Here is a 25,425-nt window from a genome sequence, read left to right as displayed (position 1 = left end):
CTCTGTCTCTCTCTCTCTCTCTCTCTCTCTCTCTCTCTGATACTGGGGCTGAACCCAGGGACATTCTACCATTGAGCTACAGCCCCAGAGCTTTTAATATTTTATTGTTAAATAGGGGCTGCTAAACTGCCGAGACTGGCCTCAAATCTGAGATCCTCCTGTCTCAGCCTCCCAAGGACTGGGACGATAGGTGGGCACTGCCATGCTCAGCTCAAGTAAGCATCTCTTGAATGAGAGAATAAAATGCTGACATTTCTATTTGGCTCCACAATGGAATTGCCTCTATAAACTCTGTTGTCTGTTCGTTTGTATTTTTGGCACTGAGGATTTAACCCAGGCTTTTTTTTTCCTGTGGGTTTGGGGATGGAAACCAGGGGCATTTGACTGCCCAGCTCCACCCCCAGCCCTATTTTATATTCTTTATTTTGAAACAGGGTCTCACTGAGTTGCAAAGGGCCTCACTAAGTAGCTGAGGCTGTCTGTAAGCTGTGATCCTCCTGTCTCAGCCTCCCAAATACTGGGATTACAAGCGTGTGCCACCAAGCCTGGCTCCTACCTTGTTTCTTACGCAGTAAATATCAGTCAGTAGTTGCAGATTCTTTTAAGCTGCTAGGATTTTATGAAGCCTGTAGCTCTTCAATTTTTAACAGACTCAGGGCATATTTAACATTTTGAATGGTCAGTTACCATTCCGTGGGTAGCAAGCTAAGCATTTGTTTCTCCAAAGCAGCACAGTGTTTGGAGGAGTGCTGTTTCAGGAAGAGTCAGGCTATTCTAGAAATGGTAAATTTTGAAAATTAGTGGAAGTGTAAATACAAATGACCAATCATCAGAATGAATGTGAAGCCTCTCCATAAATCTGGCTAGGACCCCATCCCCTGCGAGTTCTCCCCCAGCCCTCGGAGGGCTGCGTCTAATATGCCCGGCAGTGCTCCGCGGACCTCTGCTAATGGTCTTGAAAGGGAGAAGGTTCAAAGAGCCTGGCTTCCCAGGCCTGCTAATGAGCATGAGGCCTCCTCACCCTAATGAACCAGGGCCTGTGTGGGATTCTTTGCCCTCCCTTTTTGAGAGGAGGAAGGCAGGAGTTCACAAAAGCAGCGAGGTCTTTATGGTAACAGAGCATGCAGCTGGGCCACCCGAAGGTGGTCTGTAGAGGAGCAATAAAGCTGGCGGAGGTCGTGCCCAGGCCAGCGGGGCTGTGAGCGTGAGGCAGGACCTCCTGCCAGCTCGACCTGGTGCTAGCAGCAGTAACTAGAGCAGGGTGGGAGAATATCGGCAAGGAGGGTTGCACCGAGTCCCTCGGCAGCCCTTGTAAGTCTCCTGAAATTGCTTTTGTGAGTGTGTTTGTGTGATACTGGGATGAAACCCAAGGGCATTCTACCTCTGAGCTATTCCCCCAGAGCTTTTTAGCTCTGATTTTGGAACAGGGTCTTGCTAAGTTGCTGAGGTTGGCCTTGGACCTGCCATTCTTAAATTACTTTTAAAACTCTAATTATTATCATTGTTGGAACCAAACAGATGCATGCGATAACTACTGAAACCCTTGTTCTGATGAGCTAAGTTGTTCTAAACGGTAGTCATTGCTACCCAAGCTCACTGCAGCCACCAAAAGCTGCCAGATATTTTTTCTCTGCCCACTCACATCCCACTGCTGGATTAAACAATAGGATTATTCAGAAGAGTAAAATACATGCCAAAAATATTGCCTTTATGAAAATCATCTTTCTGGAAGCCAGTGTTCCCCCCTCCCCGGAATATATTTTGGAAAATGACATCCTGAATTCAAACATCATTATTTCTACCAAAATCAGTACATTTGATTTCAAATATGTTGAATGTCCATTTCTACAGTGACTGCTTATTTACTATTCAGAATCAAAGTTTGCTGTTGGCAGAGGAAAAGTCCTTAAAACTCATACATTAATATGTAGATCTGTAAACTCAAAGTTATAAGTGACTAGAATTAATGATGAACATTTCTGCCTTTTAATTTTCAATGCAAGGTAAAACCCAGCCACGACAACAATAAGATTCTTCTGGTAAAATACAAATTCTGGAAATTATAGTTTTAATTATCCGCCAGTTTGGAGTGAGGCCTTTTAAAAACCAAAATCGGAGGAGGTACAAGGCGGAAACCTAGTAAAGAAGGGAAAGGGAAACATTTGGGTTGTGCACGTTTACTCTTCTGTGACCTGTGTTTGGAGTTATTCCAAGATGCATTCGAAGCTGACAGCCCCCATGGCCGACCCCTGGTGCCTAATCCAATCTTCCATTCTGTTTCCAGATAGCTGATCAGCTTCCTTGGATTTTGCTGATGACACCGGAGAGCTTCGCCTGAAGATGGAAACACTGGAGTCGGAGCTGACCTGCCCTATTTGTCTAGAGCTCTTCGAGGACCCTCTCCTGCTCCCCTGCGCACACAGCCTCTGCTTCAACTGCGCCCACCGCATCCTGGTGTCGCACTGTGCCACCAACGAGCCTGTGGAGTCCATCAGCGCTTTCCAGTGCCCCACCTGCAGGCATGTCATCACGCTCAGCCAGCGAGGTTTAGACGGGCTCAAGCGCAACGTCACCCTGCAGAACATCATCGACAGGTTCCAGAAAGCATCTGTGAGCGGGCCCAATTCCCCCAGCGAGACCCGCCGGGAGCGGACCTTTGAAGCCAACACCATGTCCTCTGTCGAGAAGGTCCTCTGCCAGTTCTGTGACCAGGATCCCGCCCAGGACGCTGTGAAGACCTGTGTCACTTGCGAAGTGTCCTACTGTGACGAGTGCCTGAAAGCCACTCACCCGAACAAGAAGCCTTTTACAGGGCATCGTCTCATTGAGCCCATCCCGGACTCACACATCCGGGGGCTGATGTGTTTGGAGCACGAGGATGAGAAGGTGAATATGTACTGTGTGACCGATGACCAGTTAATCTGTGCCTTGTGTAAACTGGTTGGGCGGCACCGCGATCATCAGGTGGCAGCTTTGAGTGAGCGCTATGACAAATTGAAGGTTAGTCCGATCCGCCTTAAGCCAACCCCTTTCTGCCAGCAAATGTTATGGAAATAAGTGTATTCACTGCTAGCTACACGGCAGGCGAAGGTTTTCTCTTCACCTTTGTTATCTGATTCGTTTTAGCATGTTTCTGGCAGCCCATAAATGTTACACAATAAGGGTATCTTGTACGAGTTGACTGCTGCTTGTAATTTCAGCGTTGTCAAGGTGAGGGCAAATTTGAAAAATCTGGATCATTTTCAATCCTTGCAGTTCTTCTGGACTGATTTCAATCTGTGCAGTTCTTGCAGAGAGAGAGAGAGAGAGAGAGAGAGAGAGAGAGAGAGAGGGGAAGAGAGAGAGAATGAGTGCAAGAAGAAATAGCAGATAAAATCTGGCATTGGGCATATTTTGGGGTATTTAGGTATTTATTATTTGGGGGGTATTTTCTTTCCTCACTTGTTCGGGAAAACTAATTCGTTCTCCTTGTACCTGTATCTAGTTACTGCGTAAACAAAAGACTAGAAAGAAGAATGTCTGTAGCAATGTGGGATTTTAGAGGACATGTGACCTTTCCTTCCTTGTCTAAATGCTAGCCAGTGAACGAGAGTGCTCTGATAATCTCAGGTTTCACACGAGAATTCCTTTGCGCGTCGGGTTTTTATTCAGTGAGGTTACAGGCAGGACTGTTTGAATTTCACTTTTAACGTGGAATTAATAGCCTAATTCCAGCTTGGGGGATAATAATTAATATGACTATACATCAAATAAAAAAATCACTCCCTAAATATGGTTAGAAAACACCAGGGAAGAAATAAAAAGCCGCTTCCTGACGTCTGTTCAACTCCAGGCAACAGTGCGGCTAATTATCGCACACTCAGCGGAGAGAGCCTGAGTGGGATCCTATGCTCGCTAGCTAATTTTAGATTTTAAGACGCCAATTAAAAGGAAAGGAAGTATAAATTAAAAGCTCTAAGTAAATATATACCGAAGTCCTTCCTCTCAGGGAAAACACACACCATGTTGTTGAACAAACAAAACGAATCACATGATCCAAAGCGTATTATCACTCAGAGAACGTGGTCACTTTTAACAACTGGTTCCTGTCACTCCTCCGTAGCACTAATGGCTGGCTGTGTTTACTTGGACTCCGTCGTTTATTTTGTGAGGGTGAGGCTAAGGGGCCACATCTGGGATTTGACTTCCACATGGAAGGAAGCAGCCTTGTGGAAGTGAATCCCTGCTTCTAAGAGTCATTTGGGTACCAACAGCATCACCTGGACAACATGCCTCACTTTAAGTGTCCAAAGAGTGATGGACACATATCCACCTGTAAACCATACAGAGGAATGTATGCCCAAGGATTAGGGCATCATAGCTAAAGAAGGCTGGCTTTTTAGTGCATTGGCTGGAGGTGGTAGAGAAAAGGATCACTGAAGCCAGTCATAGTGAAGGCAATGCCTGCAGCAATCATGCCTCAAAGGTCAGGGTTTTGTTTTTGTTGTTTTGGTACTGGGAGTTGAACCTAAAGGCATTCTACCTGTGAGCTACACCTCAGCCCTTATTATTCTTGTAATGTATTTATTTATGTTTTGTGGTCCTGGGCATTAAACCTAGGGCCATTTGACTTCTGAGCTATACCTCCAGCTCTTTTTATTTTTCATTTTAAAACGCTCGCTAGGTTGCTGAGAATTTCCGTAAGTGATGGAGGCTGATCTCAAACCTGGAATCGTCCTGTCTCAGCCTGTCAAGTACTGGGATGATAGGTGTGCAGTGCCATGTTCACTTTTTTAAAGTTTCATTTTATTTTATTTTATTTTATTTTATTTTCTGCAGTACTGGGGAATTGAACCTAGGGCTTCATGCATGCGAGACAGGCACTCTACCACCGATCTATATCCGCAGTACTAAAATCAGTTCTTAAATTGATGTGGCTGCCGATATTTATGTGGATCATATCAATGTTATCTTTTTTAATTCCTTGCTTTCTTGTTGGAAGGGGAGGAGGCTTAGGATGACTGAACAGAGATGGTTTTCTTTGTTTTCCAGACTTAAACATGACAGCTATATTTTTTTTATCTTTATCCCCCCAAAAAAACCATTCCTTTGATTGGATTAATACTGCCTTTTAATGATTGTTTGTAAAACACCATAATCATAATGGTGTTCTGTGTGCAACAACTCTCAGACTTGATATTTAAATCTGGTAAATCTGCTAATCAAGTTCTGTTCATTACTTGGGCACCGTCACAGCACAGTCATTAATTATTTACACGACGTCTTCAGATTCATGAGGAGCCACTGTCATTCTGTGAGGAGAATGAAACTCTTCAATCACAAGTCCCCTACACTCGTCTAATCAAGCCAGTGGGTTTTCAGTTCTTAGCATCATCGCAGGGAGGGCCTAGCAATTAATTATGTAGTCTATTTGATTGTCCTATTACAGAAATATGAGCATGTAAATAGCAACCGACGCGCCAAAACACATTTACGGCTGCTCAAGCAAACATGCTTCTGAGCAATCATTTATAACCATTCAACAAAACGTGAGTCTGAGCATTGGAACAAATAACATCCCAGCTTAGCATGTTTGTTCTGAAACATGGCACTTATGCTAGGGTGAAAACAATGATAAGAATCTAGGACATTTGGGTGTCTATGGAATGGCAGTTATCACAGATTTAGGAGCATATGTACTTCCTTGTTTTGTTGAAACTCTAAGTACAATATATATGTTGATTTTTTTTTGAAAGGATGTGATAACATGCTGAAAAGACCCAAAGCAAGAAAGCATGTTTTTGATCATTATAATTTTAGTCTGGAAAAGTAAATATGCTCTTTACATTTTTTTCTTTTTTCTTTTTTTTTATGGTACTGGGGGTGGAACCCAGGGGCTTTTCTACCTCCGGGCTCTACTCCCAGACCTATTTTATACTTTATTTGGAAACAGGGTCTCACTAAGTTACTGAGAGCCTCACTCAGTAGCTGAGGCTGGCCTCAAACCTGTGCCATCCTCCTGTCTCAGCTTCCCAAGCGCGGGGATTACAAGCGTGTGCCACCACGCCCGGCTACATTTATTTTTCTATCATTCTAGAATCATATATGATAGAGATTTGTAATGATGGGAGGCAGCCACACATGGGGGTATTTTAGGATATTTTCATTGATAAGAAGATAGAGTTCCTTTACTTTGGGGATCTATAAGGGCCCAGGTATCTAATGCTTGGAAACAAATTTCACTTTCTGTTAAAGTCCATTACATGAAGTGGGAATTTCTGCAGTGATTATGGAGAATAATTATTTCCCTCACTGGCACTAAACTTTGGGAGGCATTTTGATATTTTGATATATTAGATCTCAATACAGGAGATATATATGTGTGTGTGTGTGTGTGTGTATATATATATATATATATATATATATATATATATATATATAAAGAAATGGAATGTGGTTTTGCATATTACAATATTTTCCTAAGCATAAAAGAAAAAAAGACATAAATTCCAACATGTAGAATTCACGCAAATAAAATCTTTCACATCATCTGAAATTAGTGTCACGTCAGTAATCGAATGCTTTCTGAGGGTACGCACTGAGGAACACTCATGAAATATTGAAGCAAAGAGAAAATTAAACTAACATTTCCTGAACTCTATTTTAAGATAAGACGATCGTCTTCCTGCCAAATGCAAAGTCTCTAAATGGAGCATATAATACAGACCCTTTTTACATCATTTTAATTGAATTTTAAGAAGCCTCTCAGTCTTCCAAACTTGGATTAAAAATTTGATTTGTGAACCACATAACATATAAGAGAATTATATAATGCATTCCAGAGTTTTAAAGGAATTGCAGTGCAGTCGTGCCTCTTTTTCTGTTCCAACGTACCATGTTGGAGCTCTTATTTCTTTTCTCTAGTTACATCAATAAAAATATCCCAATGGAGAACAATTAACCTTTCCCTGCCCTTCACTTTTAGCATAGCCTCTTCATCTGAGCTGAAACCCGAAATTCTAAGCACTGGTTCTGTACTTCTGACTCTAAAGGCTGGCTGTGTTTAATACAGGTTTCAGTGGATCATCCCAGTGTAGTTTTTAAACAGTTTGGTAAAAAGCTCCTGTTAAAGCTTGGCCTTCATTATGCACCGCTTGCCATCCAGAGCTGAAGATGTGAGATTTCCTTCCTTGATTCAAATTGTAGATTGCAACCTCCCATGGTTTTGAGGGCCTTTCCTCCTTTGTAATTGGGAAACTTGAAGGTAGATCCTAAACTAGACTTTGTTCTTTTTTTTCTTAGCGTTTCTATTACTTGCTTCTTCTTTTTTATCTATTTTTGGTGCATTGTAGTTATATATCAGAGTGAGGTTCAAAGTGATACAAACATACGTGCTCACAGCACGGAGTCGGTTTCCTCTGCATCCTACCCCGCTCCCTCCTCCCTCCCCGTACATGTCAGTAACATTGGCGATGCTACCTTTCTATAAAATAGTAACAGGTATGATGTAGGTTGTAGTGCAAGATGTGTGTATGCATACAATATGCATATATATATATACGCATATATATGAATATGTGCATTTGCTTACTTATTATAATATTAGAATCTCTTTGAATCTAAATTATATGAAAGCAAATTCAAGTGGCAAGTATTTCCATTAGGGATATTTTATCCTTCAGAGAAGAGACGGTGACCAAAGTAGCAATATTAACAACATTACTATTACCAGAAATACATAAATGTTTTGTAGATGAATAGAATTCAGTTTTGAACTTGGTATATTCTTTATGGGAAGGTTTTATTTTTCTTGAAGAGTTTTTCTTGAAGTTCCAAACATAGGTTTTTGTTTTTGTTTCTCTGGTTCTAGGGATTGAACCCAGGGGCATTTTACTGCTGAATACTCAGTCCTATTTTATTTTTTTATTTGGAAACAGGGTCTCATTAAGTTGCTGAAAGCTTCACTAAGGTACTGAGGCTGGTTTTGAACCCGTGATCCTCCTGTCTCAGCCTCCCAAGCACTGGGATTACAGGCATGTGCCACCACGCCCAGCTATTTTTAAAGTATCTTTCTATTTACTGAATTCCAGTTTAAATACCTTAAGATCAGGGCTTGAGGTAATAGCATAAGGTGTCATTTATGAATGCAGAATTATTATTGTATTTTTTATTGTGGTACTGGAGATTGAACACAGGGGCATTCTATCTCTGAGTTACACCCCCAGCCCTTTTTATTTTTTATTTTGAAACAGGGTCTCACTAGGTTGTTGAGAGTCTCCCTAAGTAACCGAGGCTGGCCTCAAACCTAGGATCCTTCTGTCTCAACCTCCTGAATACTGGTATTACAGATGTGTTCCACCATGCCTGGCTCGGTATCATTTATTAAGCATTAGAATACGTTAATTCATTGTCTTCAAATTTTCCGTAGACTTGCTAATTGTTTTATTCTGCTTAATTAATGACTGGAGGAGGTCCATTTATGCCACACAATAAGATTTTTTTTGCTTAGGACTTTTGAAGCTCTGTTGTCAAGAACATACAAGTTCATATAGGTTTTTTTAGAGGTCATAATAAATCAAGTGAATTTATTTTTATTAAATAAAGATAATGTGGACAGAAGCAGTGCCTGCCTTTATGGAGCAGGGAATTCTAACAGCCAACGATATTCTGTTGGTGGTAACGGGAGGCGCACTGTGCCCAAGCAAGGACACTGACTTGAGCGATGAATGAAGAAAGGCTTCCCAGACAAAAGTTTATTACTTTAAGCCTTGTATTCAAAACAATGTCCAATTTACTAGATGTATGTAAAAGTTTATCAGTCTACCCTTTTCTTTCCTTCTTATCACATATTACACCTTTTGTGTAACTTTATATAGTTTTAAAAAATAGTTCACAATAATTTCAGGCTAGCTTTTTGTCTATACAGATAGAGCTAATATTATATTTCATCATATGGTATGCAAATAAGTGAGATATATGTTTTCTTCTTTTTTATGACAGTGCTACTGATTGAACCCAAGAGTGTTCAACCACTGAACTGTACCTCTAGCCCTTTTTATTCTTAATTTTGAAACAGGGTCTCACTAAGAATGCTTAGGATGGCCTCGAACCTGCAATCCTGCTTCAGCTTCCCGAGTCACTGGGATTACAAGTGTACACTACCACACCCATCTCAGACGTATGTTTTCTAAAATGTTTGGGTTATATGGGGGCTCACCTGTTCCAATTCACTTTTTCAAAATGCAATTCTGGCTGGGCATGGTGGCGCACACTTGTAATCCCAGCATTCGGGAGGCTGAGACAGGAGGATCGCGGTTCGCGGCCAGCCTCAGCTACTTAGTGAGGCCCCTTGCAACTCATTGAAACCCAGTTTCAAAATAAAGAATAAAAAATAGGGCTGGGGGTGTAGCTCAGAGGTCGAATGCCCCTGGGTTCCATCCTCAGACCCCCCCCACACACAAAAAAGCAATCTGTTGGTACTTAATCCAATGGCAACATTTTCTTAGTCTGCAATCTGTAATTATAAGTGATCCCAGGTGATGAAAATAAGTTTTCCAAATATTTAAGAAATATATTAAAAGTATATTTTAATTTTGTTACTTTGGTACGAAAATACGCATGATCGGTGAAGTGAAAAGAAAGCATCTGGATCACAGGATGGAGACCTTGATCAATAACTTACCAAGACTTCAGCAACTTAGCAAGACACTGCTTCAAAAGAAAAAAGAAAGAAGGGCTGGGAGTAAAGCTTCGTGGTGGAACGCATCTGAGTTCATGCCCCAGTACCACAGAAAATAACAGTAAACAAATAAATAAATGCATCTCCAGAAATCCATTTGTAATGGGAAGCTCAAGGACATTTCCCTCCCCGCTCTCTCCTGCCTATTCCCAGATGGGTCGCCTGTCCTCTCCTTCACTTGCCGAGAGGAATGTATTATTGCCTAACAATTTATGATTATTTGAATAGTTGTTGGTAAATTCAGGGCGTTCCACAAAATGTACAGACAAGTACACAAGGCACGTCTTACTCATGGGGCTGTGGAAACAGATGTAATAGTTGGGCAGTTGCTTAACGTTCCTCCGCTGTGTTTTACTCGTCTATAAAACAGAGATAATAACGTACTGTCCTTGCTTTTATAGAAACTCGGGAGAGCAAAATAAAGTCGTCCATGTAAACCCTAAGCATTGTGCCTGACCCAGAGGAAGCCCATGGTGTGTGTCAGAACTACTCTGAGAAGTCAGGAGGCAGAGCACGGCCTCCTTAGCTGTGTGGACTTGGCAATAGACCGGCTGCCAAGTCTTTATGAAAGTCCTGCTTGCGTTATTAGCGTGTGAGATAAGGGTCCATGCTACTTCAGTGTGTTTTGCGGTTTTATTTCTAAAGCTCCTGGCCGTGGGCAGAGGCAAGACTATTACTAAAAACTTATTGATGGGTGGGTGCAGAATCAATGGGGAAGGCAAGTGTTTTGGGATCCCAGGAGGAAGAGCTGACTCTGGCTCTCGGTAGACAATACACTTTGCCGCGGGGTGGTGGGATTTATGCTGCTTTGACAGGGGGGTGGATTATGCAGCAGAGGGGCAGGATGAGGCATTCTGAGCATGCCTGAGACCAGCACAGACCTGTTGCCAGCAATGGACGAAGTTAGCGTCAAGATTATAGAAACAGCTGGGTAGAATAGAGGGCGTTGAATGAGGGGCCAGGAGAGGTATTATTGGAAGAGTCACGTTAATGGAAGACTTTGAGTGTTTAAATGCCAGGTTAAGTGTTTGGGGCATTCTTACTCTTGTCTATAAGACTAAGGTGAAGTCATTTTCCTTTTGATGAAGGGATGGAATGAGGATATCAGAATGGGCATGGTTCCTGTGTTCAGAGAATAAGGAGTCCTTTAGATTTTGTGGTTGTTAGCTGGACGTGGTGGCGCACGCTTGTAATCCCCCGCGCTTGGGAGGCTGAGACAGGAGGATCGCACGGGTTCGAAGCCAGCCTCAGCTACTCAGTGAGGCTCTCAGCAACTTAGTGAGACCCTGTTTCCAAATAAAATATTTTAAAAAAGGTCTGGGAGTATAGCCCGGAGGTAGAAAACTTCTGGGTTCCACCCCCAGTACCACCACCAAAAAAAAAAAAAAAAAAAAAGATTTTGTGGTTGTTGTTTGAATTGGCAAAGAGAGGTAGTTTCATGGATCAAAACCTACTACTCTAGTCAGGTATGGTGGCACATGCCTATAATTCCAGTTCTTGGGAGGCTGAGACAGGAGGATCAAAGGTTTGAGTCCAGTCTCAGCAACTTAGACCCTCAGCAGCTTAGTGAGACCTTGTTTCCAAATAATAAAAAAAAAGGGCTGTGGGTATAGCTCAGAAGTAGAATGCCCCTGGATTCAATCCTCAGTACTAGAAAAAAAAATTAAAAAGAAAAGAAAAAGACGAGTACATTTTTTTTACACCGAATAAGTAAATAATAAAGTGGATGTGAGTGGCCTGGGAAAGTAGATGTGACTAAAGATTTGATTCATTCGGAGTGTGTGATGTAAATGTTCTGGAAAAATCTGATACAACTACATTTGCAAAATCTATTTAAAACTTTATGGTTCTAACTTTGGGCTAAGACGCATAAGGCCTTTGCATACCCATTTGCCTGGCTTTTTAAACTAACGGAAGAAAACACATTTTGTGCTTTTCATCAAGAAAAAATCCACTTACCCAATGTAGTGATTGGCACATAGTAAGCTATGAATGAACACAAGGTAGTATTTTATCTGCATGCTTACCACGATGATAAAGGCTTCATTGATGTAATCCAATCATGGATTTCTTGACAGTATCATAAATCACATAGTGGTTATGGGGCTGATTTGTGTTTCTAGCTGACATGGGAAACTTTCAACCACTGTCAAGGGAATTATATGGTGTTAATATCTCAAAATTGCCTAATTACAAAAGCTGGGTGGAAACTTTTATTTGTCCTTCTTTTTTTTTTTTTTTTTTTTTTTGGTGGTACTGGGGTTCCTGGAAGCCCTTCTACCTCCGGGCTACACTCCCAGACCTATTTTTACATTTTCATTTGGAAACAGGGTCTCCTAAGCCAGCGCGCGGCTGGCTTCGAACCTGCGCGATCCTCCTGTCTCTGCCTCCCAAGCGCGGGGATGACAAGCGTGCGCCACCCAAACAAAGCAGTCAAGTAGACTTCTGCAAAGCAGTAAGTGGTGGACAGAAAGAAATGGCTTTAAAAACACAAAAGCTGGGCATGGTCGTGCACGCTTGTAATCCCAGCACTTGGGAGGCTGAGACAGGAGAATCGCAGGTTCAAGGCCAGCCTCAGCTACTTAGTGATGCCCTTTGCAACTCAGTGAGACCCTGTCACAAAATAAAGAGTTAAAAAATAGGGCTGGAAGTGTAGCTTGGAGGTAGAATGCCCCTGGATTCCATCTCCAGTACCACACACACACACACACACACACACACACACACACACACACACACGACAATGGTGGCACACGCTTGTAATAGCAGCATTTGAGAGGCTGAGACAGGAGGATCACGGTTCGAGGCCAGCCTCAGCTACTTAGTTAGGCCTTCTGCAACTCAGTGAGACCCTGTTTCAAAAGTAAAGAATAAAAAATAGGGCTGGGGGTATAGCTTGGAGGTAGAATGCCCCTGGGTTCTACCCCAGTACCACAGAAACAACAACAATAACACACACACCTGGTACCACAAACAACAACAACAACACACACACACACACACACACACACAGACATACACACACACAGAAGGCACAGGTCATGGGACATGTTGGGCTTGCATGGTCCCGGCTTACCTGACTCAATCACTACAACTGTTTCCTAGGAAAGAGAAACTAGCATTTGGCTTTATACCATAGCCAGCACATTTCGACACATCTAGACAGATGGGGTAAAGATAGGCGGCACGACAGGCAGCCAGCTTGGACCAGCCTCCGTGAGCTCAGCAGGTCGGCTTGCTTTTGGGCCTGGGGTTGCCTTTGGTGTGCGAGGGGCGGAAGCACACTGCCCCTGGGCTGTTTCTTCTCAGCTGTGTCCCTTAGCTTGGAAAGAAGGAAGAGTGCCAATAGTGGTTGATCCCGGAAGAGGACAAAAGCCTCAGGTAAAGCAGCTTGCAGAAGGAGAAAGCTTCGGCTCTCCAACGCCAGTGGCGGCTCTCCAACGCCAGTGGCACCGGGGCTTTTGTTCTTTGGTCGGCTCCAGGGCCAGCTGCATAGAATGCATATAATCGCAATGTCACCTACCCACCCCCTCCCTTAGATCTCCTTTGCTATTTATTGGGGGAAAATCAGGAAAGTGGTGGTAGCTGTTATTCACATTGGGATAGAGTAGGTTTTATATTTTTTAAATTTTTTATTGGTGCATTGTAGTCACACATCTCAATTGGGTACAAGATGGTGGAGACATACATCACCCCGTCAGCCCTTCCCCAATCCCCGCCCCACTCCCTCCCTCTCCCTCCTTCCCATGCTTGGCTCAGTGATTGACTTTGCTGTGTTTGTTTAAGTACGTCATGTGCTTTAGAGTTTCCCTCTCCCCCTCCCATCCCCTCAGTTAGGTCACCTTATGGATGGAACTGGAGGACATTATGCTAAGTGAGGGTAGTCACAACATAAGAAATCTGATGCTCTCCCTAATATGAGAAAGCTAGGAAGAAATAAATGGGTAACACGAGGAACTCTAGATGAAGTAGACTAAAAAATTTATAGATTTTTTTAACTGCTTAAACAATATGAAGCTTAACAAAAGCCTCTGTCACTTTCGTGGTTTTTCAATGTTCTTTTCCCTATCTGCTTTATCAAATCAAGCTTTCTGTGCCCTAGTTTTTGGGTACTGCAAATGAAATCCAGGGGTACTCAACCACTTAGCTGCACCCCAGCCATTTCTAGTTTTTATTTTGAAACAGGGTCTCACTACATTACATGCACTACTGTGCCTGGCTATATATAATGCTTATATAGATGAATATTTTTATGTAGCTATTCTGAGCCCTGGGTAAACTTTGGGGATGCAGAAATGAATGACAAATTCATTGTTTCCATGGTCTAGAGGTCTAGAGGTAATGACAACATGGAATAAAAGTAAAGGGCTACAAAGCATAAAAGCTATGAAAAGAGATCCCATAGAGAGAATTTTTTTTCGGGTCTGGGGATGGAACTCAGGGGCATTCTACCTGAGTTACACCACCAGCCCTCTTTTTTTATTCTTTATTTTGAAACAGGGTCTCACTGAGTTTCAAAGGGTCTCACTAAGTAGCTGAGACTGGCTGTGAACTGCGATCCTCCTGTCTGAGCCTCCCAAGTGTTGAGATTACAAGCGTGGGCCACCATGCCTGCCTTCCATGAGATTGTGTGTGTGTGTGTGTGTGTGTGTGTGTGTGTGTGTGTGTGGTAGTATGGTTTGAATTCAAGGGCTCCCTACCTCCAAGCTGCACTCTTAGCCCCATTTTTTAAAATTTGCAAACAAGGTTTCAATAAGTTGCTAAGGGTCTTGCTAAATTGCTAAGGCTGGCTTTGAGGCCACAATCCTGTTTCAGCCTCCCCAGTACTGAGATTAGACACAAGTGCCAAGCCTAGCTTCCATGAGATAATTTTTTATGGGAATAATTAACGAAGATTGCCAACTTTGGGCTCCAGAACTAGAAATTGCCAAACTGGAAATGCAGAAAGAAAAATACACTTCCATGCAAAGCAACAGCAGAGAGGGCGCGCAGTGCCATTCATGCTGCTGGCTCCATTGGAGTTGCATGGGATGGCAAAGCCCAAGGGCAGGAAGCCCCACTCTGGTCCCGGCCAGATGCTGGGTTAGTAAAGGTCTACGGTTCAAGGGCTACGCTCTTAGCTCTTCCATGCCTTCCTCAGAGGTCTCTGTATCCTTCCTGCACAGGGTAGTAAGTCAGGTAAGTAGCCAGGCTCAGAAGCACTTTGTGTGGTTTCCACTCTGAAAGCCCCAGCTCTAGGAAACGGGGGAAGTGCGATTGCACCAACCAAGCCAGCTGCTGGGCTGCTTTATTGGCTGTGGAATTTTTCTCCAATTTAGGCATAAGGATGAACATGCTGACCTGGTACAGAGTGTGTGTTTCCCTCTCCTTTGACCTTTGACATGGCTATCCAGAGTTCTCTGTGAGCGTGGTCAGATTTGAAGCCAAGAAGGATGCAAAGGGCAGGCTTTTGGACTCTGCCTCAATATGGCCTGTTACTTTCAGAAGATCGACACCTAGGGCAGCCAAAAGAACTCCAGGAAGATTCTCTTCTTGCTGCCAGATTGCCAAACTGAGCCGCATAGGGCCCCAGCAAGCAAAGGCCTCATCTATGTATTTACTTATTTTTTTAGTACTGGGGATTAACCTAGGGGCATTCTGCCTCTAAGATACAACCTGCCCAATTTTATTTTTTGTTTTGATATAGCATCTTGCTAAGTTTCTGAGGCTGGCCTCAAACCTGTGATTCTCCCGTCTCAGCCTCCCAAAGTACTGAGGTTACAGGTGTGGGTAACCACACCCAAGCTCATCTATTTCTTTAGAGTGTTTAACTTGCTGAGTGAAGCACTTGCAGTTGCTCTTTGCTTCTGCAATTTGCCTAAGTAAGTCCTCGTGCCATCTCACAGCACTATAAAACTGCCTCACAGGCCAGGGCTGGGCTGGGGTAGAGGGCGGCAGAGTCATCACTACTTTAAGTCCTTTTGAGATGGCTTCAAGGGTATTTGTTGATTCAACACTGAGAACCGGCTATTGCCAGACATTTGTGATAATAAGGAGCATTTTAAATCTCCAGATTGACAGTTTGCAAAGCACTCTCAAGTATCATTTGATCCTTGAAAAGAGCTATGTATCTCCTGCAAAAATATATGGGGGGGAGGATAACACTTGCTTATTAGGGATCCTGGGGGATTAAATGAGATAGCAGAAGTCCAAGTGTCTAGCTCAGCATCTACTGGGTGGCAGGACGCATAGGAAACCTACTTATGGTACAAAACATGAGGCCACAGGAAATTTAAAAGGCATATATACAGCCGGGCTTGGCGGCGCACGCTTGTCATCCCAGCATTTGGGAGGCTGAGACCGGAGGATCGCGGTTCAAGGACAGCCTCAGCTACTTAGTGAGGCCCTCTGCAACTCAGTGAGACCCTGTTTCAAAATAAAGAATGAAAAATAAGGCTGGGGGTATAGCGTGGAGGTAGAATGCCTCTGAGTTCCATCCCCAGTACTAAAAAAAAAAAAAAAGAAAGAAAGAAAGAAAGAAAGAAAAAAGTATATATACAGTGGCTAGGGATGTAGTCCAGTGGAAGAGCATTTGCATAGCAGGCACTATGCCCTGGGTTCGATTCCTAGCACCATAAAACAAACAAAAATCATACCTAGAGTCAGAGAATTTGAACTTTAGAGACTCGAACCCAGAAGTCCAATCACCATCAGTGATTAAAGCAGAAAAATCTATGGCGCAAAGTTGGGCATGGTGGTCCACATCTGTAATCCCAGGTCCTTGGGAGGCTGAGGCAGACGGAGCTCAAGTTGTAGTCCAACTTGGGTAACTCAACAAGACACTGTCTCAAAACAAAAACTAACAGGGCTTCGTCTGTAGCTCTGTGTTTGAGCGCTTACCTACCATGTGTGAGGTTCGATCTCTGGTGCTGCAAAAACAAAGGAACTCAAGACAAACAAAAAATGAACAATAGCTCAAATGTGCACAAAGAAGAAAAGGGATAGAATATTGTAGTGTGTGTGTGTGTGTGTGTGTGTGTGTGTGTGTGTGTGTGTGTGACTGAGAATTAAACTGAAAGGAATTTCCCACTGAGCTACATGTGGAGACCTTTTTGAGACAGGGTCTTGCTAAGCTAACCAGGCTGGCTTCCACTCTGTGATCCTCCAGCCAAGTACTGGGATTAAAGGTGTGCACCACTACACCCAGCTCCTTGCCTTCACCTTTGACTAAGCAAAGAACTTCCTTTTGCTTTCCTTTGCTCGGTTTCCTTAAAAGTTATGACTCTGTAGCTGGGCGTGATGGTACATGCTTGTAATTCCAGTACTTGGGAGGCCAGACGGGAGGATCGCAGGTTCACAGCAACTACTTAGTGAGTTAGTCTGCAACTTAGTGAGAACCTGTTTTATTCTTCTTTCTTTCTTCCTTTCTTTCTTTCTCTTTCTTTCTTTCTTTCTTCCTTCCTTCCTTCCTTCCTTTCTCTTTCTTTCTTTCTTTCTTTCTTTCTTTCTTTCTTTCTTTCTTTCTTTCTTTCTTTTTTGTGGCTCTGGGGATGGAACCCAGGGGCATTTGACCTCTGAGCTACATCCCCTGTCCTATTTTTTATTCTTATATATCTTTTGTATATCTTATATATATATATATATATGTCTTATATATCTATCTTATTTCTCTCTCTCTCTCTCTCTCTCTCTCTCTCTCTCTCTCTCTCTTTCTTTCTTTCTTTCTTTTTTTTTTGTGGCTCTGGGGATGGAACCCAGGGGCATTTGACCTCCGAGCTACATCCCCTGTCCTATTTTTTATTCTTATATATCTTTTGTATATCTTATATATATATATGTCTTATATATCTATCTTATCTCTCTCTCTCTCTCTCTATATATATATATATATATATATATCTTTTATACTTAGTGAGACCCTGTTTCAAAAATAAAGAATATGGCCGGGCGTGGTGGCGCATGCTTGTAGTCCCCGCGCTTGGGAGGCGGAGAGAGGAGGATCGCGCAGGTTCGAAGCCAGACGCGCTGGTTTAAGAGACCCCCAAAATCTTTAATCTGTGCATTTACTATTCTCTTATAATCACATATGTTTGCATATTATTTTAAAGCAGTGTTTGGGCGCAAGACTTTTCTATTCAAACATTTTCCAATTTTCCAAGACCAGTGAGTATATCTCAAAGTTATTTTCATCTGATAACTGATTTTTCAAAACCTTGAGCATTTTGAAAAAATGATTTTTCAAAACCTTGAGCATTTTACCAGCACTCAATGCTTTTAAAAACAAATGGAAAAGTCTCTAACAATTTTACCAGACTTAGAGCCTCTATTGTATGGATACAATTTGCCCATCAGATAAAAAAAGTCATAGCCCACTAGCCATTCTTTTGAATTACAAATACACAAGCAAGCAAACCAATTCTGTCCCAGTGATTTCTTTCAAGAAAGCCTTAAAAAGAGACAGGCATAGTAACACATGCCTATAATCCCAGTATTGGAAGGCTGAGGCAGGAGGATCGCAGGGGTAGAATGCTCCTGGGTTCAATCCCCATTAACACAGAGAGGGAGAGCATTTTACTTTTATTTTCATTTTATTGTATTTTTTCTTATTTTTGTGGTACTAGGGATCAAACCAGAGGCATTGTACCCCAGAGCTCTACTCCCAGTCCTTTTTCTTTATTATTTTGAAAAAGAATCTACGTTGCCGAGAGTCTTACAGAGTTGCCGAGCCTGGTCTGGAATCTGTGATCCTCCTGTCGCAGCCCCAAGTCCTGGGATGACAGGCGTGCGTTACCATGCCCATGCATGCCTTTAAATTTTTAAGAACTTTCATTCAGGGAGCAGTGATGAAATATTTGTCATTTATAAGGGGCAACATAAAATAATATATTTGGTACCATTTACATAAGTAGATACAAAAATAAACATAAATGCATACTTACACAAATATAAAAATGTTATATAATACATTTTCATATGAACATTATGTAAATATGTGTTTTCCTGGGTACAAATATGATAAAAATACATATCTTATGTATATTGTGTATAGATAGTTTACGTGGATATTTTATTCCCTGTTTCCTCAGAATAGTTAACAGTTTTGTGTGTTTAATACTGGGGATTAAACCCAGAGACCTTCTGACTCCTAGCTAAACCCCTGGCCTGGCCCTTTTCTTCTTTCTTTTTCATTTCTTTTCCTCTCTTTTTTTCAAGCAAGTTCTTGATAGGTTGTTGAGAGTCTTGCTATTTTAGTGAGGCTGATCTCGAACCTGAAATCCTCCTGTCTTAGCCTTCCAAGTCCTAGAATTAAAGGCGTGAGCCACCACATCTGGCCAAAATAAGTAATTTAATCACATCTGGAGATATGATTATGAGAAATTCTGAGGACCACTGGGTAAACTTGGAGATTTACCATCGCTTTTCTGCTCTCCAATTTATAAGAGAAGGGGGCTGCTAATGGCATCTAGTGGACCACGGCCAGGAATGCTGCTAAACACCCAGAACGCGCCACATAGTCCTCCAGCAGAAAGTCACCTGGCTCCAAACATCAATGATGTCGAGGCTGAGGCCTCCTGAGCTGCCCCCAGAACATCTTTGCCCACAACACAGAGGAAGCATGCCTCCTCTTAGAGGCATTTCCTTGATGGTCTGACTTCCAAAACCAAATCTATTTTGAGATGGAGAGAGCCCAGACTTCACACGTCTCCCCCCCCCACACACACCCTGCCATCTGCAGACATCCTGAGTAGCAGGCTGGGCTGGCAGCCTGGCAGCCACCCCACAGCTCAAAGCACAGCAGGCCTCCCCCACCCCATCCCCCAGCCCAGCTCGGAGCAGTCTGGGCCCGCACATGCCGACCTCCAGGCTGTTTGAGCAATCTTTAAACCTCCAAAGGCTTTAGGAAATAGTCTTTAATCCCTTCCCCAAACATGATTGAGGTGCATTTGATATGATCTGCGATCCCTCAGATTTCCGAGTGCTTGGCGACTCATTCTCTGTTTGTCAGACAGGAGAGCCTGGGGCTTTCCTCCAAGTGGGGAGTCTGGGGAGAACAGGCTGGCAGCTGCGATCATCACTCACATGGATTCTATGTGATGTCTAATAGTTTTAATTATGATCTATTAAAAGGTGAAGTATTGCCATAGATTCAAAGTTAATTCATGAAATCTTTTAGTCTAATTTAAACCTGCCTTCCAAAAGGACCATTGGTATTTAGAGCAGCATCTTTATCCTTGCCAATCCATAGTCTCAGCTCCTCACGTCAGAGACTCCCCTGGAAGAGTATAAATCAAATGTAATTCATGGGTGCCAAGGCTGAATTTCTTTAGGCGTAATTTCCGAGTGTTTGGTCCCGTTGGCAGATCTACTTACTTCCTGAGAAGGTCAACGTCGTGACAGCACTGAGCTCCGAGGTCCTTGGCAATTGTTTAGTTTCTGAGTCTCTCTACCTGGCCGAGCACGGGTCACCTTGAGCAGGAGTTCAGTAGCTCAGGCATGAGGATTTTTCCCAAAGCCCCACAAACGATTCTCAGTGGACCAACTTAGTGGAGAAACTCCATTCTTACCCAGTCACTCGGGTGCAAATTGGGAAACTGAGGCCCAGATTAATACCTAAAGGCAGATGCCTGCAAACATCGTCTGTAAAGAACCAGTGACTGATGCCTTCCTGCTCTTCAGACCATATGATTTGGGTCAAAATCGCATATATTGGCCGTAGCCCCAAAGCAGCCATAGACACTACAGAAGCTAAGGGCTGTGGCTGTGTTCCAGTGCTGCTTCCTAAAAACAGGTGGCCGGCCAGACTTGGCCCATCAGCCACGGTTTGCCAAGCCCTGGCTTAGGTTTTAACAATCGGCTAGTAGAAATCCACATGCTACAGCACAGATCTACCGACCTTCAGCAAGTGTTCTGTCTTCTGCCCCATGGCGCCCCACTGTTGCATCAGTCTAGAACATAGCCAGTTTCTCTGTAAGTCCCATAATGCCTTCTTGTCCATTTAGGTGATGCTATTAGCTCAGATGCTCACAGTCTAGAGAGGTGGGATGTTTATTTTATTTGAATGCAGAGGCATCCTACCTCCAAACTACACCCCCAACACCCTTTTTTTTTTAGATTCTTTTTTTTGGGGGGTGGTACTGGGGTTCCTGGAAACCCTTCTACCTCCGGGATACACTCTCAGACCTATTTTTATATTTTTATTTGGAAACAGGGTCTCTTAAACCAGCGAGGCTGGCTTCGAACCTGCAAGATCCTCCTGTCTCCGCCTCCCAAGTGCGGGGATTACAAGCGTGCGCCACCACGCTTGGACCCAGCTCCATTTTTTATTCTCTATTTGGAAACAGGGTCTCACTGAGTTGCAGAGGGCCTCACTAAGTAGCTGACGCTGTCCGCGAACCGTGACCCTCCTGTCTCAGCCTCCCGAATGCTGGGATGACAAGCGTGCACCACCACGCCCAGCTCCAGTATTCAATTTGACTACATAAATAATAGTGATTATGAATGAGGCAGACTTACACAATTGTGATATGCGTGATAATAATGGCTCATTTTCAGCATTTTCACCAGAAATCCTGCTATTTTCTCCTCCTTGCCTAGTTTTATGATATGCATGTTCGTCAGCTTACACTTTGAAAATGTGCGGGAAACCGTGGTCACAATGAACTGATTCTTGTTTAGGTTTTTGCAATAATCCTCCTGGCATGAAATTTCCCTTAATCATGTTTGGTTGGAGGTGATTTGAGGCCTTGCCAATCTCCACTTGAATTTTGGCTCTGCCTCAGATAAATTTGCCTTCAAGAAGGTTTCTGAACATCTTTAGATCTGAGTTTCCAAATTACGAGTCCAGGAACATCTGCCTCTTAGAGGCTTATGTGAGACATAGATAAGATTGTGCTGGAAATGATGAAGGAGAAGGCCTGGTACTCTACCGAATTTCAGTAAACACTGATAAAATATGATTTCAGCTCTATGATGATTCAAGTCTTTGCCCTAGCATGGTCTTTGTTAAGGAAGTGTCCAAGGTTAGGAGAAATTCAAGAAGGAAGGACACACTGGATGTGAGGACAGCAGTATCCAAGTTTCCCTGATCTGTATCACTTACTTCACCCTAGTAAAACTCCATTGCTGTCCGGGCTTGGTGGCGCATACCTGTCATCCCACTACTTGGGAGGCTGAGACAGGAGGATCACAGGTTTGAGGACAACCTCTGCAATTAAGAAGACTCTCAGCAACTTAGGGAGACCCTGTTTTATAAATTATTTTATTTTATTTTATTTTTATTGGTGTATTGTAGTCATCCATCTTAATGGGGACCCTGTTTTCAAAGAAAAAGTAAAATGGGCTGCGGGTGTAGATCAGAGGTAGAATGCCCCTGGGTTCAATCATAGTACCCAAACAAACAGTGTCATCCTCCACTGCTTCCTTAATCTTTAATATCTGGGTCTCAGGAAAGGAGAAAGTCATCTTACCCATACTATTAAGAGTTACACAGCCCTGCAGGGTTTTATGAAATAAACGGTTCAAAAGCTAGACGATGAGTGATTTAAGTTAATACTAAGAGTCTCTTCTGACGAGGGTGTCTTAGGTGACAAGTGCTGAAGGCTGGGTTTATCCTTTCCTCCGGGAAATTCTGCACTTGAGCTTGACTTTGTAGGATGAAAGCAAAGAGGCTTGTTTGTTTATTTCACAGTATCATTGAGAAAACAGCTACAAAGATGTCACATACAAATCTATAGAGTGTGATCCTTAGATACCTCAAAGCTCTCCCATGTTCATGGATAAATAGCAGAAATTTCAGGTAACTTTCCTGAAACAGAATCAAAACATCTCCCCCACCCCAGGATGCTTTACTGTATGGTGTCTAAATATTGTCTGTGCTTGTTTTTGCTATTGCTGCTCTGAAAATTATTATTACCCTAAAATATCTTGCAAAATTTTCCTAAGCAATCAATTCCATGCAGTGCAAGTCACAGAGTGACTACAATGAATTGATAAGCAATTATTTTTGAAAAGTGATAAAAAAAACCCATAGCCTTGTTATTGGGTGCCAAAGTAGAATTATTTTGGATGGATGTGTTTCTTCTTCTACTTCCTATATCTTCTCCTTTTCCTCCTCCCTTCCTCTTCTCCTCCTTCTCTTCTTCCTCCTCCTGCTCTGTCTTCTCCTCCTCCTCCCCCTCTCCTCCTCCTTCTCCTCTTCCTCCCTTGCTGTCGTCGTCGTCGTCTTCTTCTTCTTCTTCTTCTTCTTCTTCTTCTTCTTCTTCTTCTCCTTCTTCTTCTTCTTTCTTTCTTCTTTTCTCCTCCCCTCCTCCTCTTTCTCTTCTTCTCCTCCTCCTTCTCTTCCTTCTCCTCCTTCTCCTTCTGCTCTTCTTTCTCCTCCTATTCCTCCTCTTCCTCCTCTTCTTCTTTCAGTGATCATGTCATTACAAGGAAATGTCCCACTTTGAGGTTGTTTACCAGAAATTTTTCTCTCTTTTAATTTTGACCTGAATATTTTGTGTGACATCTATCCTATTGGCAGGCAAAGGAGTTACTAGATGTACTAAAGGAAAACAGGAGCCTGTGATTATAGACCGAGAAAAAGGTGAAAACTATTGTATCTTCTGATTTCAATCATGCATGCAAATGACACTGGCTCCCAACAATATCTTCCACTTGTCACCAGGATCATGACGTCCTACGGCATGTTCAAAGTCTTATCCACCTGGATTCAAAAGCACCCAGTAGACAGGGCATGGTGGCGCACGCTTGTAATCCAAGCGTTCAGGAGGCAGAAACTGGAGTATCACAGTTTGTGGACAGCCTCAGCTATTTAGCAAGGCCCTTCGCAATTCAGTGAGACCCTGTTTCAAAAAATATAAACGACTAAAAAATAGGACCAGTGGTGTAGCTCGGAGGTAAAATTCCCCTCTGTTTCATCCCCAGTACTGGGAAAAAAAAATACAGCACTCGGTTAAAAATAAGGCTGAAATTTTGTGTAACCTTCCCTATTTGGGATCTAACAAAGGCAATTATACCTAGAAATCTTTCTGGTAGAAATTCTAAATTCATATGTACATATGTAATCTAAATCTAATCTTTGAAAAAAAAAAGTCAGTTGGGCATGGTGGTACACACCGCTGAGCCCAGTACTTGGAAGCCTGAGACAGGAAAATCCCAGGTTTGAGCCCAGCTTTAACAATTTGACAAGACTCTCAGGAAATTAGTGAAACCCTATTTCAAAATAAAAATAATAAAATATACCTAGAGGTGTAGCTCAGACATAAATGCCTCTGGGTTCACTCTCTGGTATTAAAAAAAAGAAGACAGTCTATATTTCTACAAATTTGAGTTTACAATTATGTTGCTTTTTTTTTCAATGTATAGGATAACAACATTTTTCACCTGGTCTCTCATAGAATGTTCTTACAACTTTAAATCAAAGTCTTTATCAGGCTATAAATTCTTCCTATAGTTGGTGAAGATCTGGATAAATTAGCTCATAATAGAGATTGGAAGAAATGTGGTATTACCTGAATGCTGATATGGAATACTCTATATATGTCCGTCCGTCCGTCCGTGTGTGTGTGTGTGTGTGTGTGTGTGTATTACTGGGGATTGAACCCAGAGATGCCTTACCAGTGACTTTCACCCCCAGCCGTTTTTTATTTTTCATTTTACGACAGGGTCTTGCTAAGTGTTTAAGGCTGGCCTCAAACTTGAGATCCTCCTACATCAGCCTCCCAAGTACAGGGAATACAGGCAAGCTCCACCATGCCTAGTTGGTATTTCTATTCTTAATTTGAACTCAAACTGGGATAGGTGGTGCACACCTATATTTGCAGTACTTGGGAGGCTGATGCAGGAGGATGACATGTTCGAGGCCAGTCTTAACATTGAGAGACTCTTAGCAACCTATTGAGACCCTGTTTCAAAACAGGGCTGGGGGTTTAGCTTGGAAATAGAAGGCCTTGGGTTTAATCTCCAGTACCCCCCCAAAAAAAAGTTGGACTCAGTTCTAATTCTGTTTGTGAAACTCTTAATTATGCCAATGGCCCAGATCTGGTTTTATTTATTTGATTTTTTGTTTTCTTTTTAATACTTTTATTTGTATATTATCTCTAATGTGAGATAATAGCGGTAGTGACATAAATGCACACAACATCTGATGGGCTTTCCTCTGGTCCCCTCCCCATTTTCCCTTTCCTCATACAGGATAAGGAGATAGTGACTGGCATTTTCATTTAGAATAAGTTGGAAACTACAATGCAGCAGTATCTTCTGAAGTCTTCTGATAAAGATTTCAATTCATGGTAAAAAAAATATCTCCCAAATTAAGATCTTTTAATGAAGTCTAGGTAAGCAGTTCCAGCATACCCTTATTTCCCAAGTCCTTTCCTCATGGAGCATGTAAGTGTTTATTAAGAGCTGAAATCCTCTTGATTCTAACCAGTGCCAATAGATTATGAATCACACTTATTTACTTTTTTGCCTTAAGTGTAACCATGGCAACCCCAACCAAATTTCCTTTTGATGTACCGACACTCACTCTCTTTGGCATCTTCACGTGTAAAACCAGTGCAACATTCAGAACAGGATATTGGATGGATGTTACTTCCAACTCAGATGGATGTTACACAAGGGAGCAAAAGATGAATGTGATAGGCGGACAGTAGAGTAATGCCATAAGAAGCAAGCGGAAATCTGCCTCACAAGTCAAATGGTGAATAGGGAGAACAGGCTTCGGAATC

At 42.5% G+C, this 25,425-nt stretch overlaps 1 protein-coding gene across 4 annotated transcripts in view; it reads left to right on the top strand.

Annotated features, from left to right (window-relative positions):
* Window positions 1-2,340: 2,340 nt before the first annotated feature.
* Window positions 2,341-25,425, top strand: part of MID1 (midline 1) — a gene marked incomplete at both ends in the record, with an annotated part of 123,072 nt that continues 99,987 nt past the window's right edge. For 3 of the 4 annotated variants that reach the window (XM_080718355.1, XM_080718354.1, XM_080718353.1), the window contains one exon: window positions 2,341-3,000. In XM_080718355.1, coding sequence (XP_080574481.1) covers window positions 2,341-3,000 — 660 coding nt within the window. The remainder of the gene's footprint in view (window positions 3,001-25,425) is intronic. The other variant, XM_080718356.1, reaches the window with a different exon arrangement.

Source organism: Muscardinus avellanarius (genome assembly GCF_963383645.1).
Source record: "Muscardinus avellanarius genome assembly, chromosome: X".
In the NCBI taxonomy this organism is placed as follows: domain Eukaryota; kingdom Metazoa; phylum Chordata; class Mammalia; order Rodentia; family Gliridae; genus Muscardinus; species Muscardinus avellanarius.
Note: the sequence above shows the minus strand (reverse complement) of the source record. Positions and strands in the feature narration are given on the sequence as shown.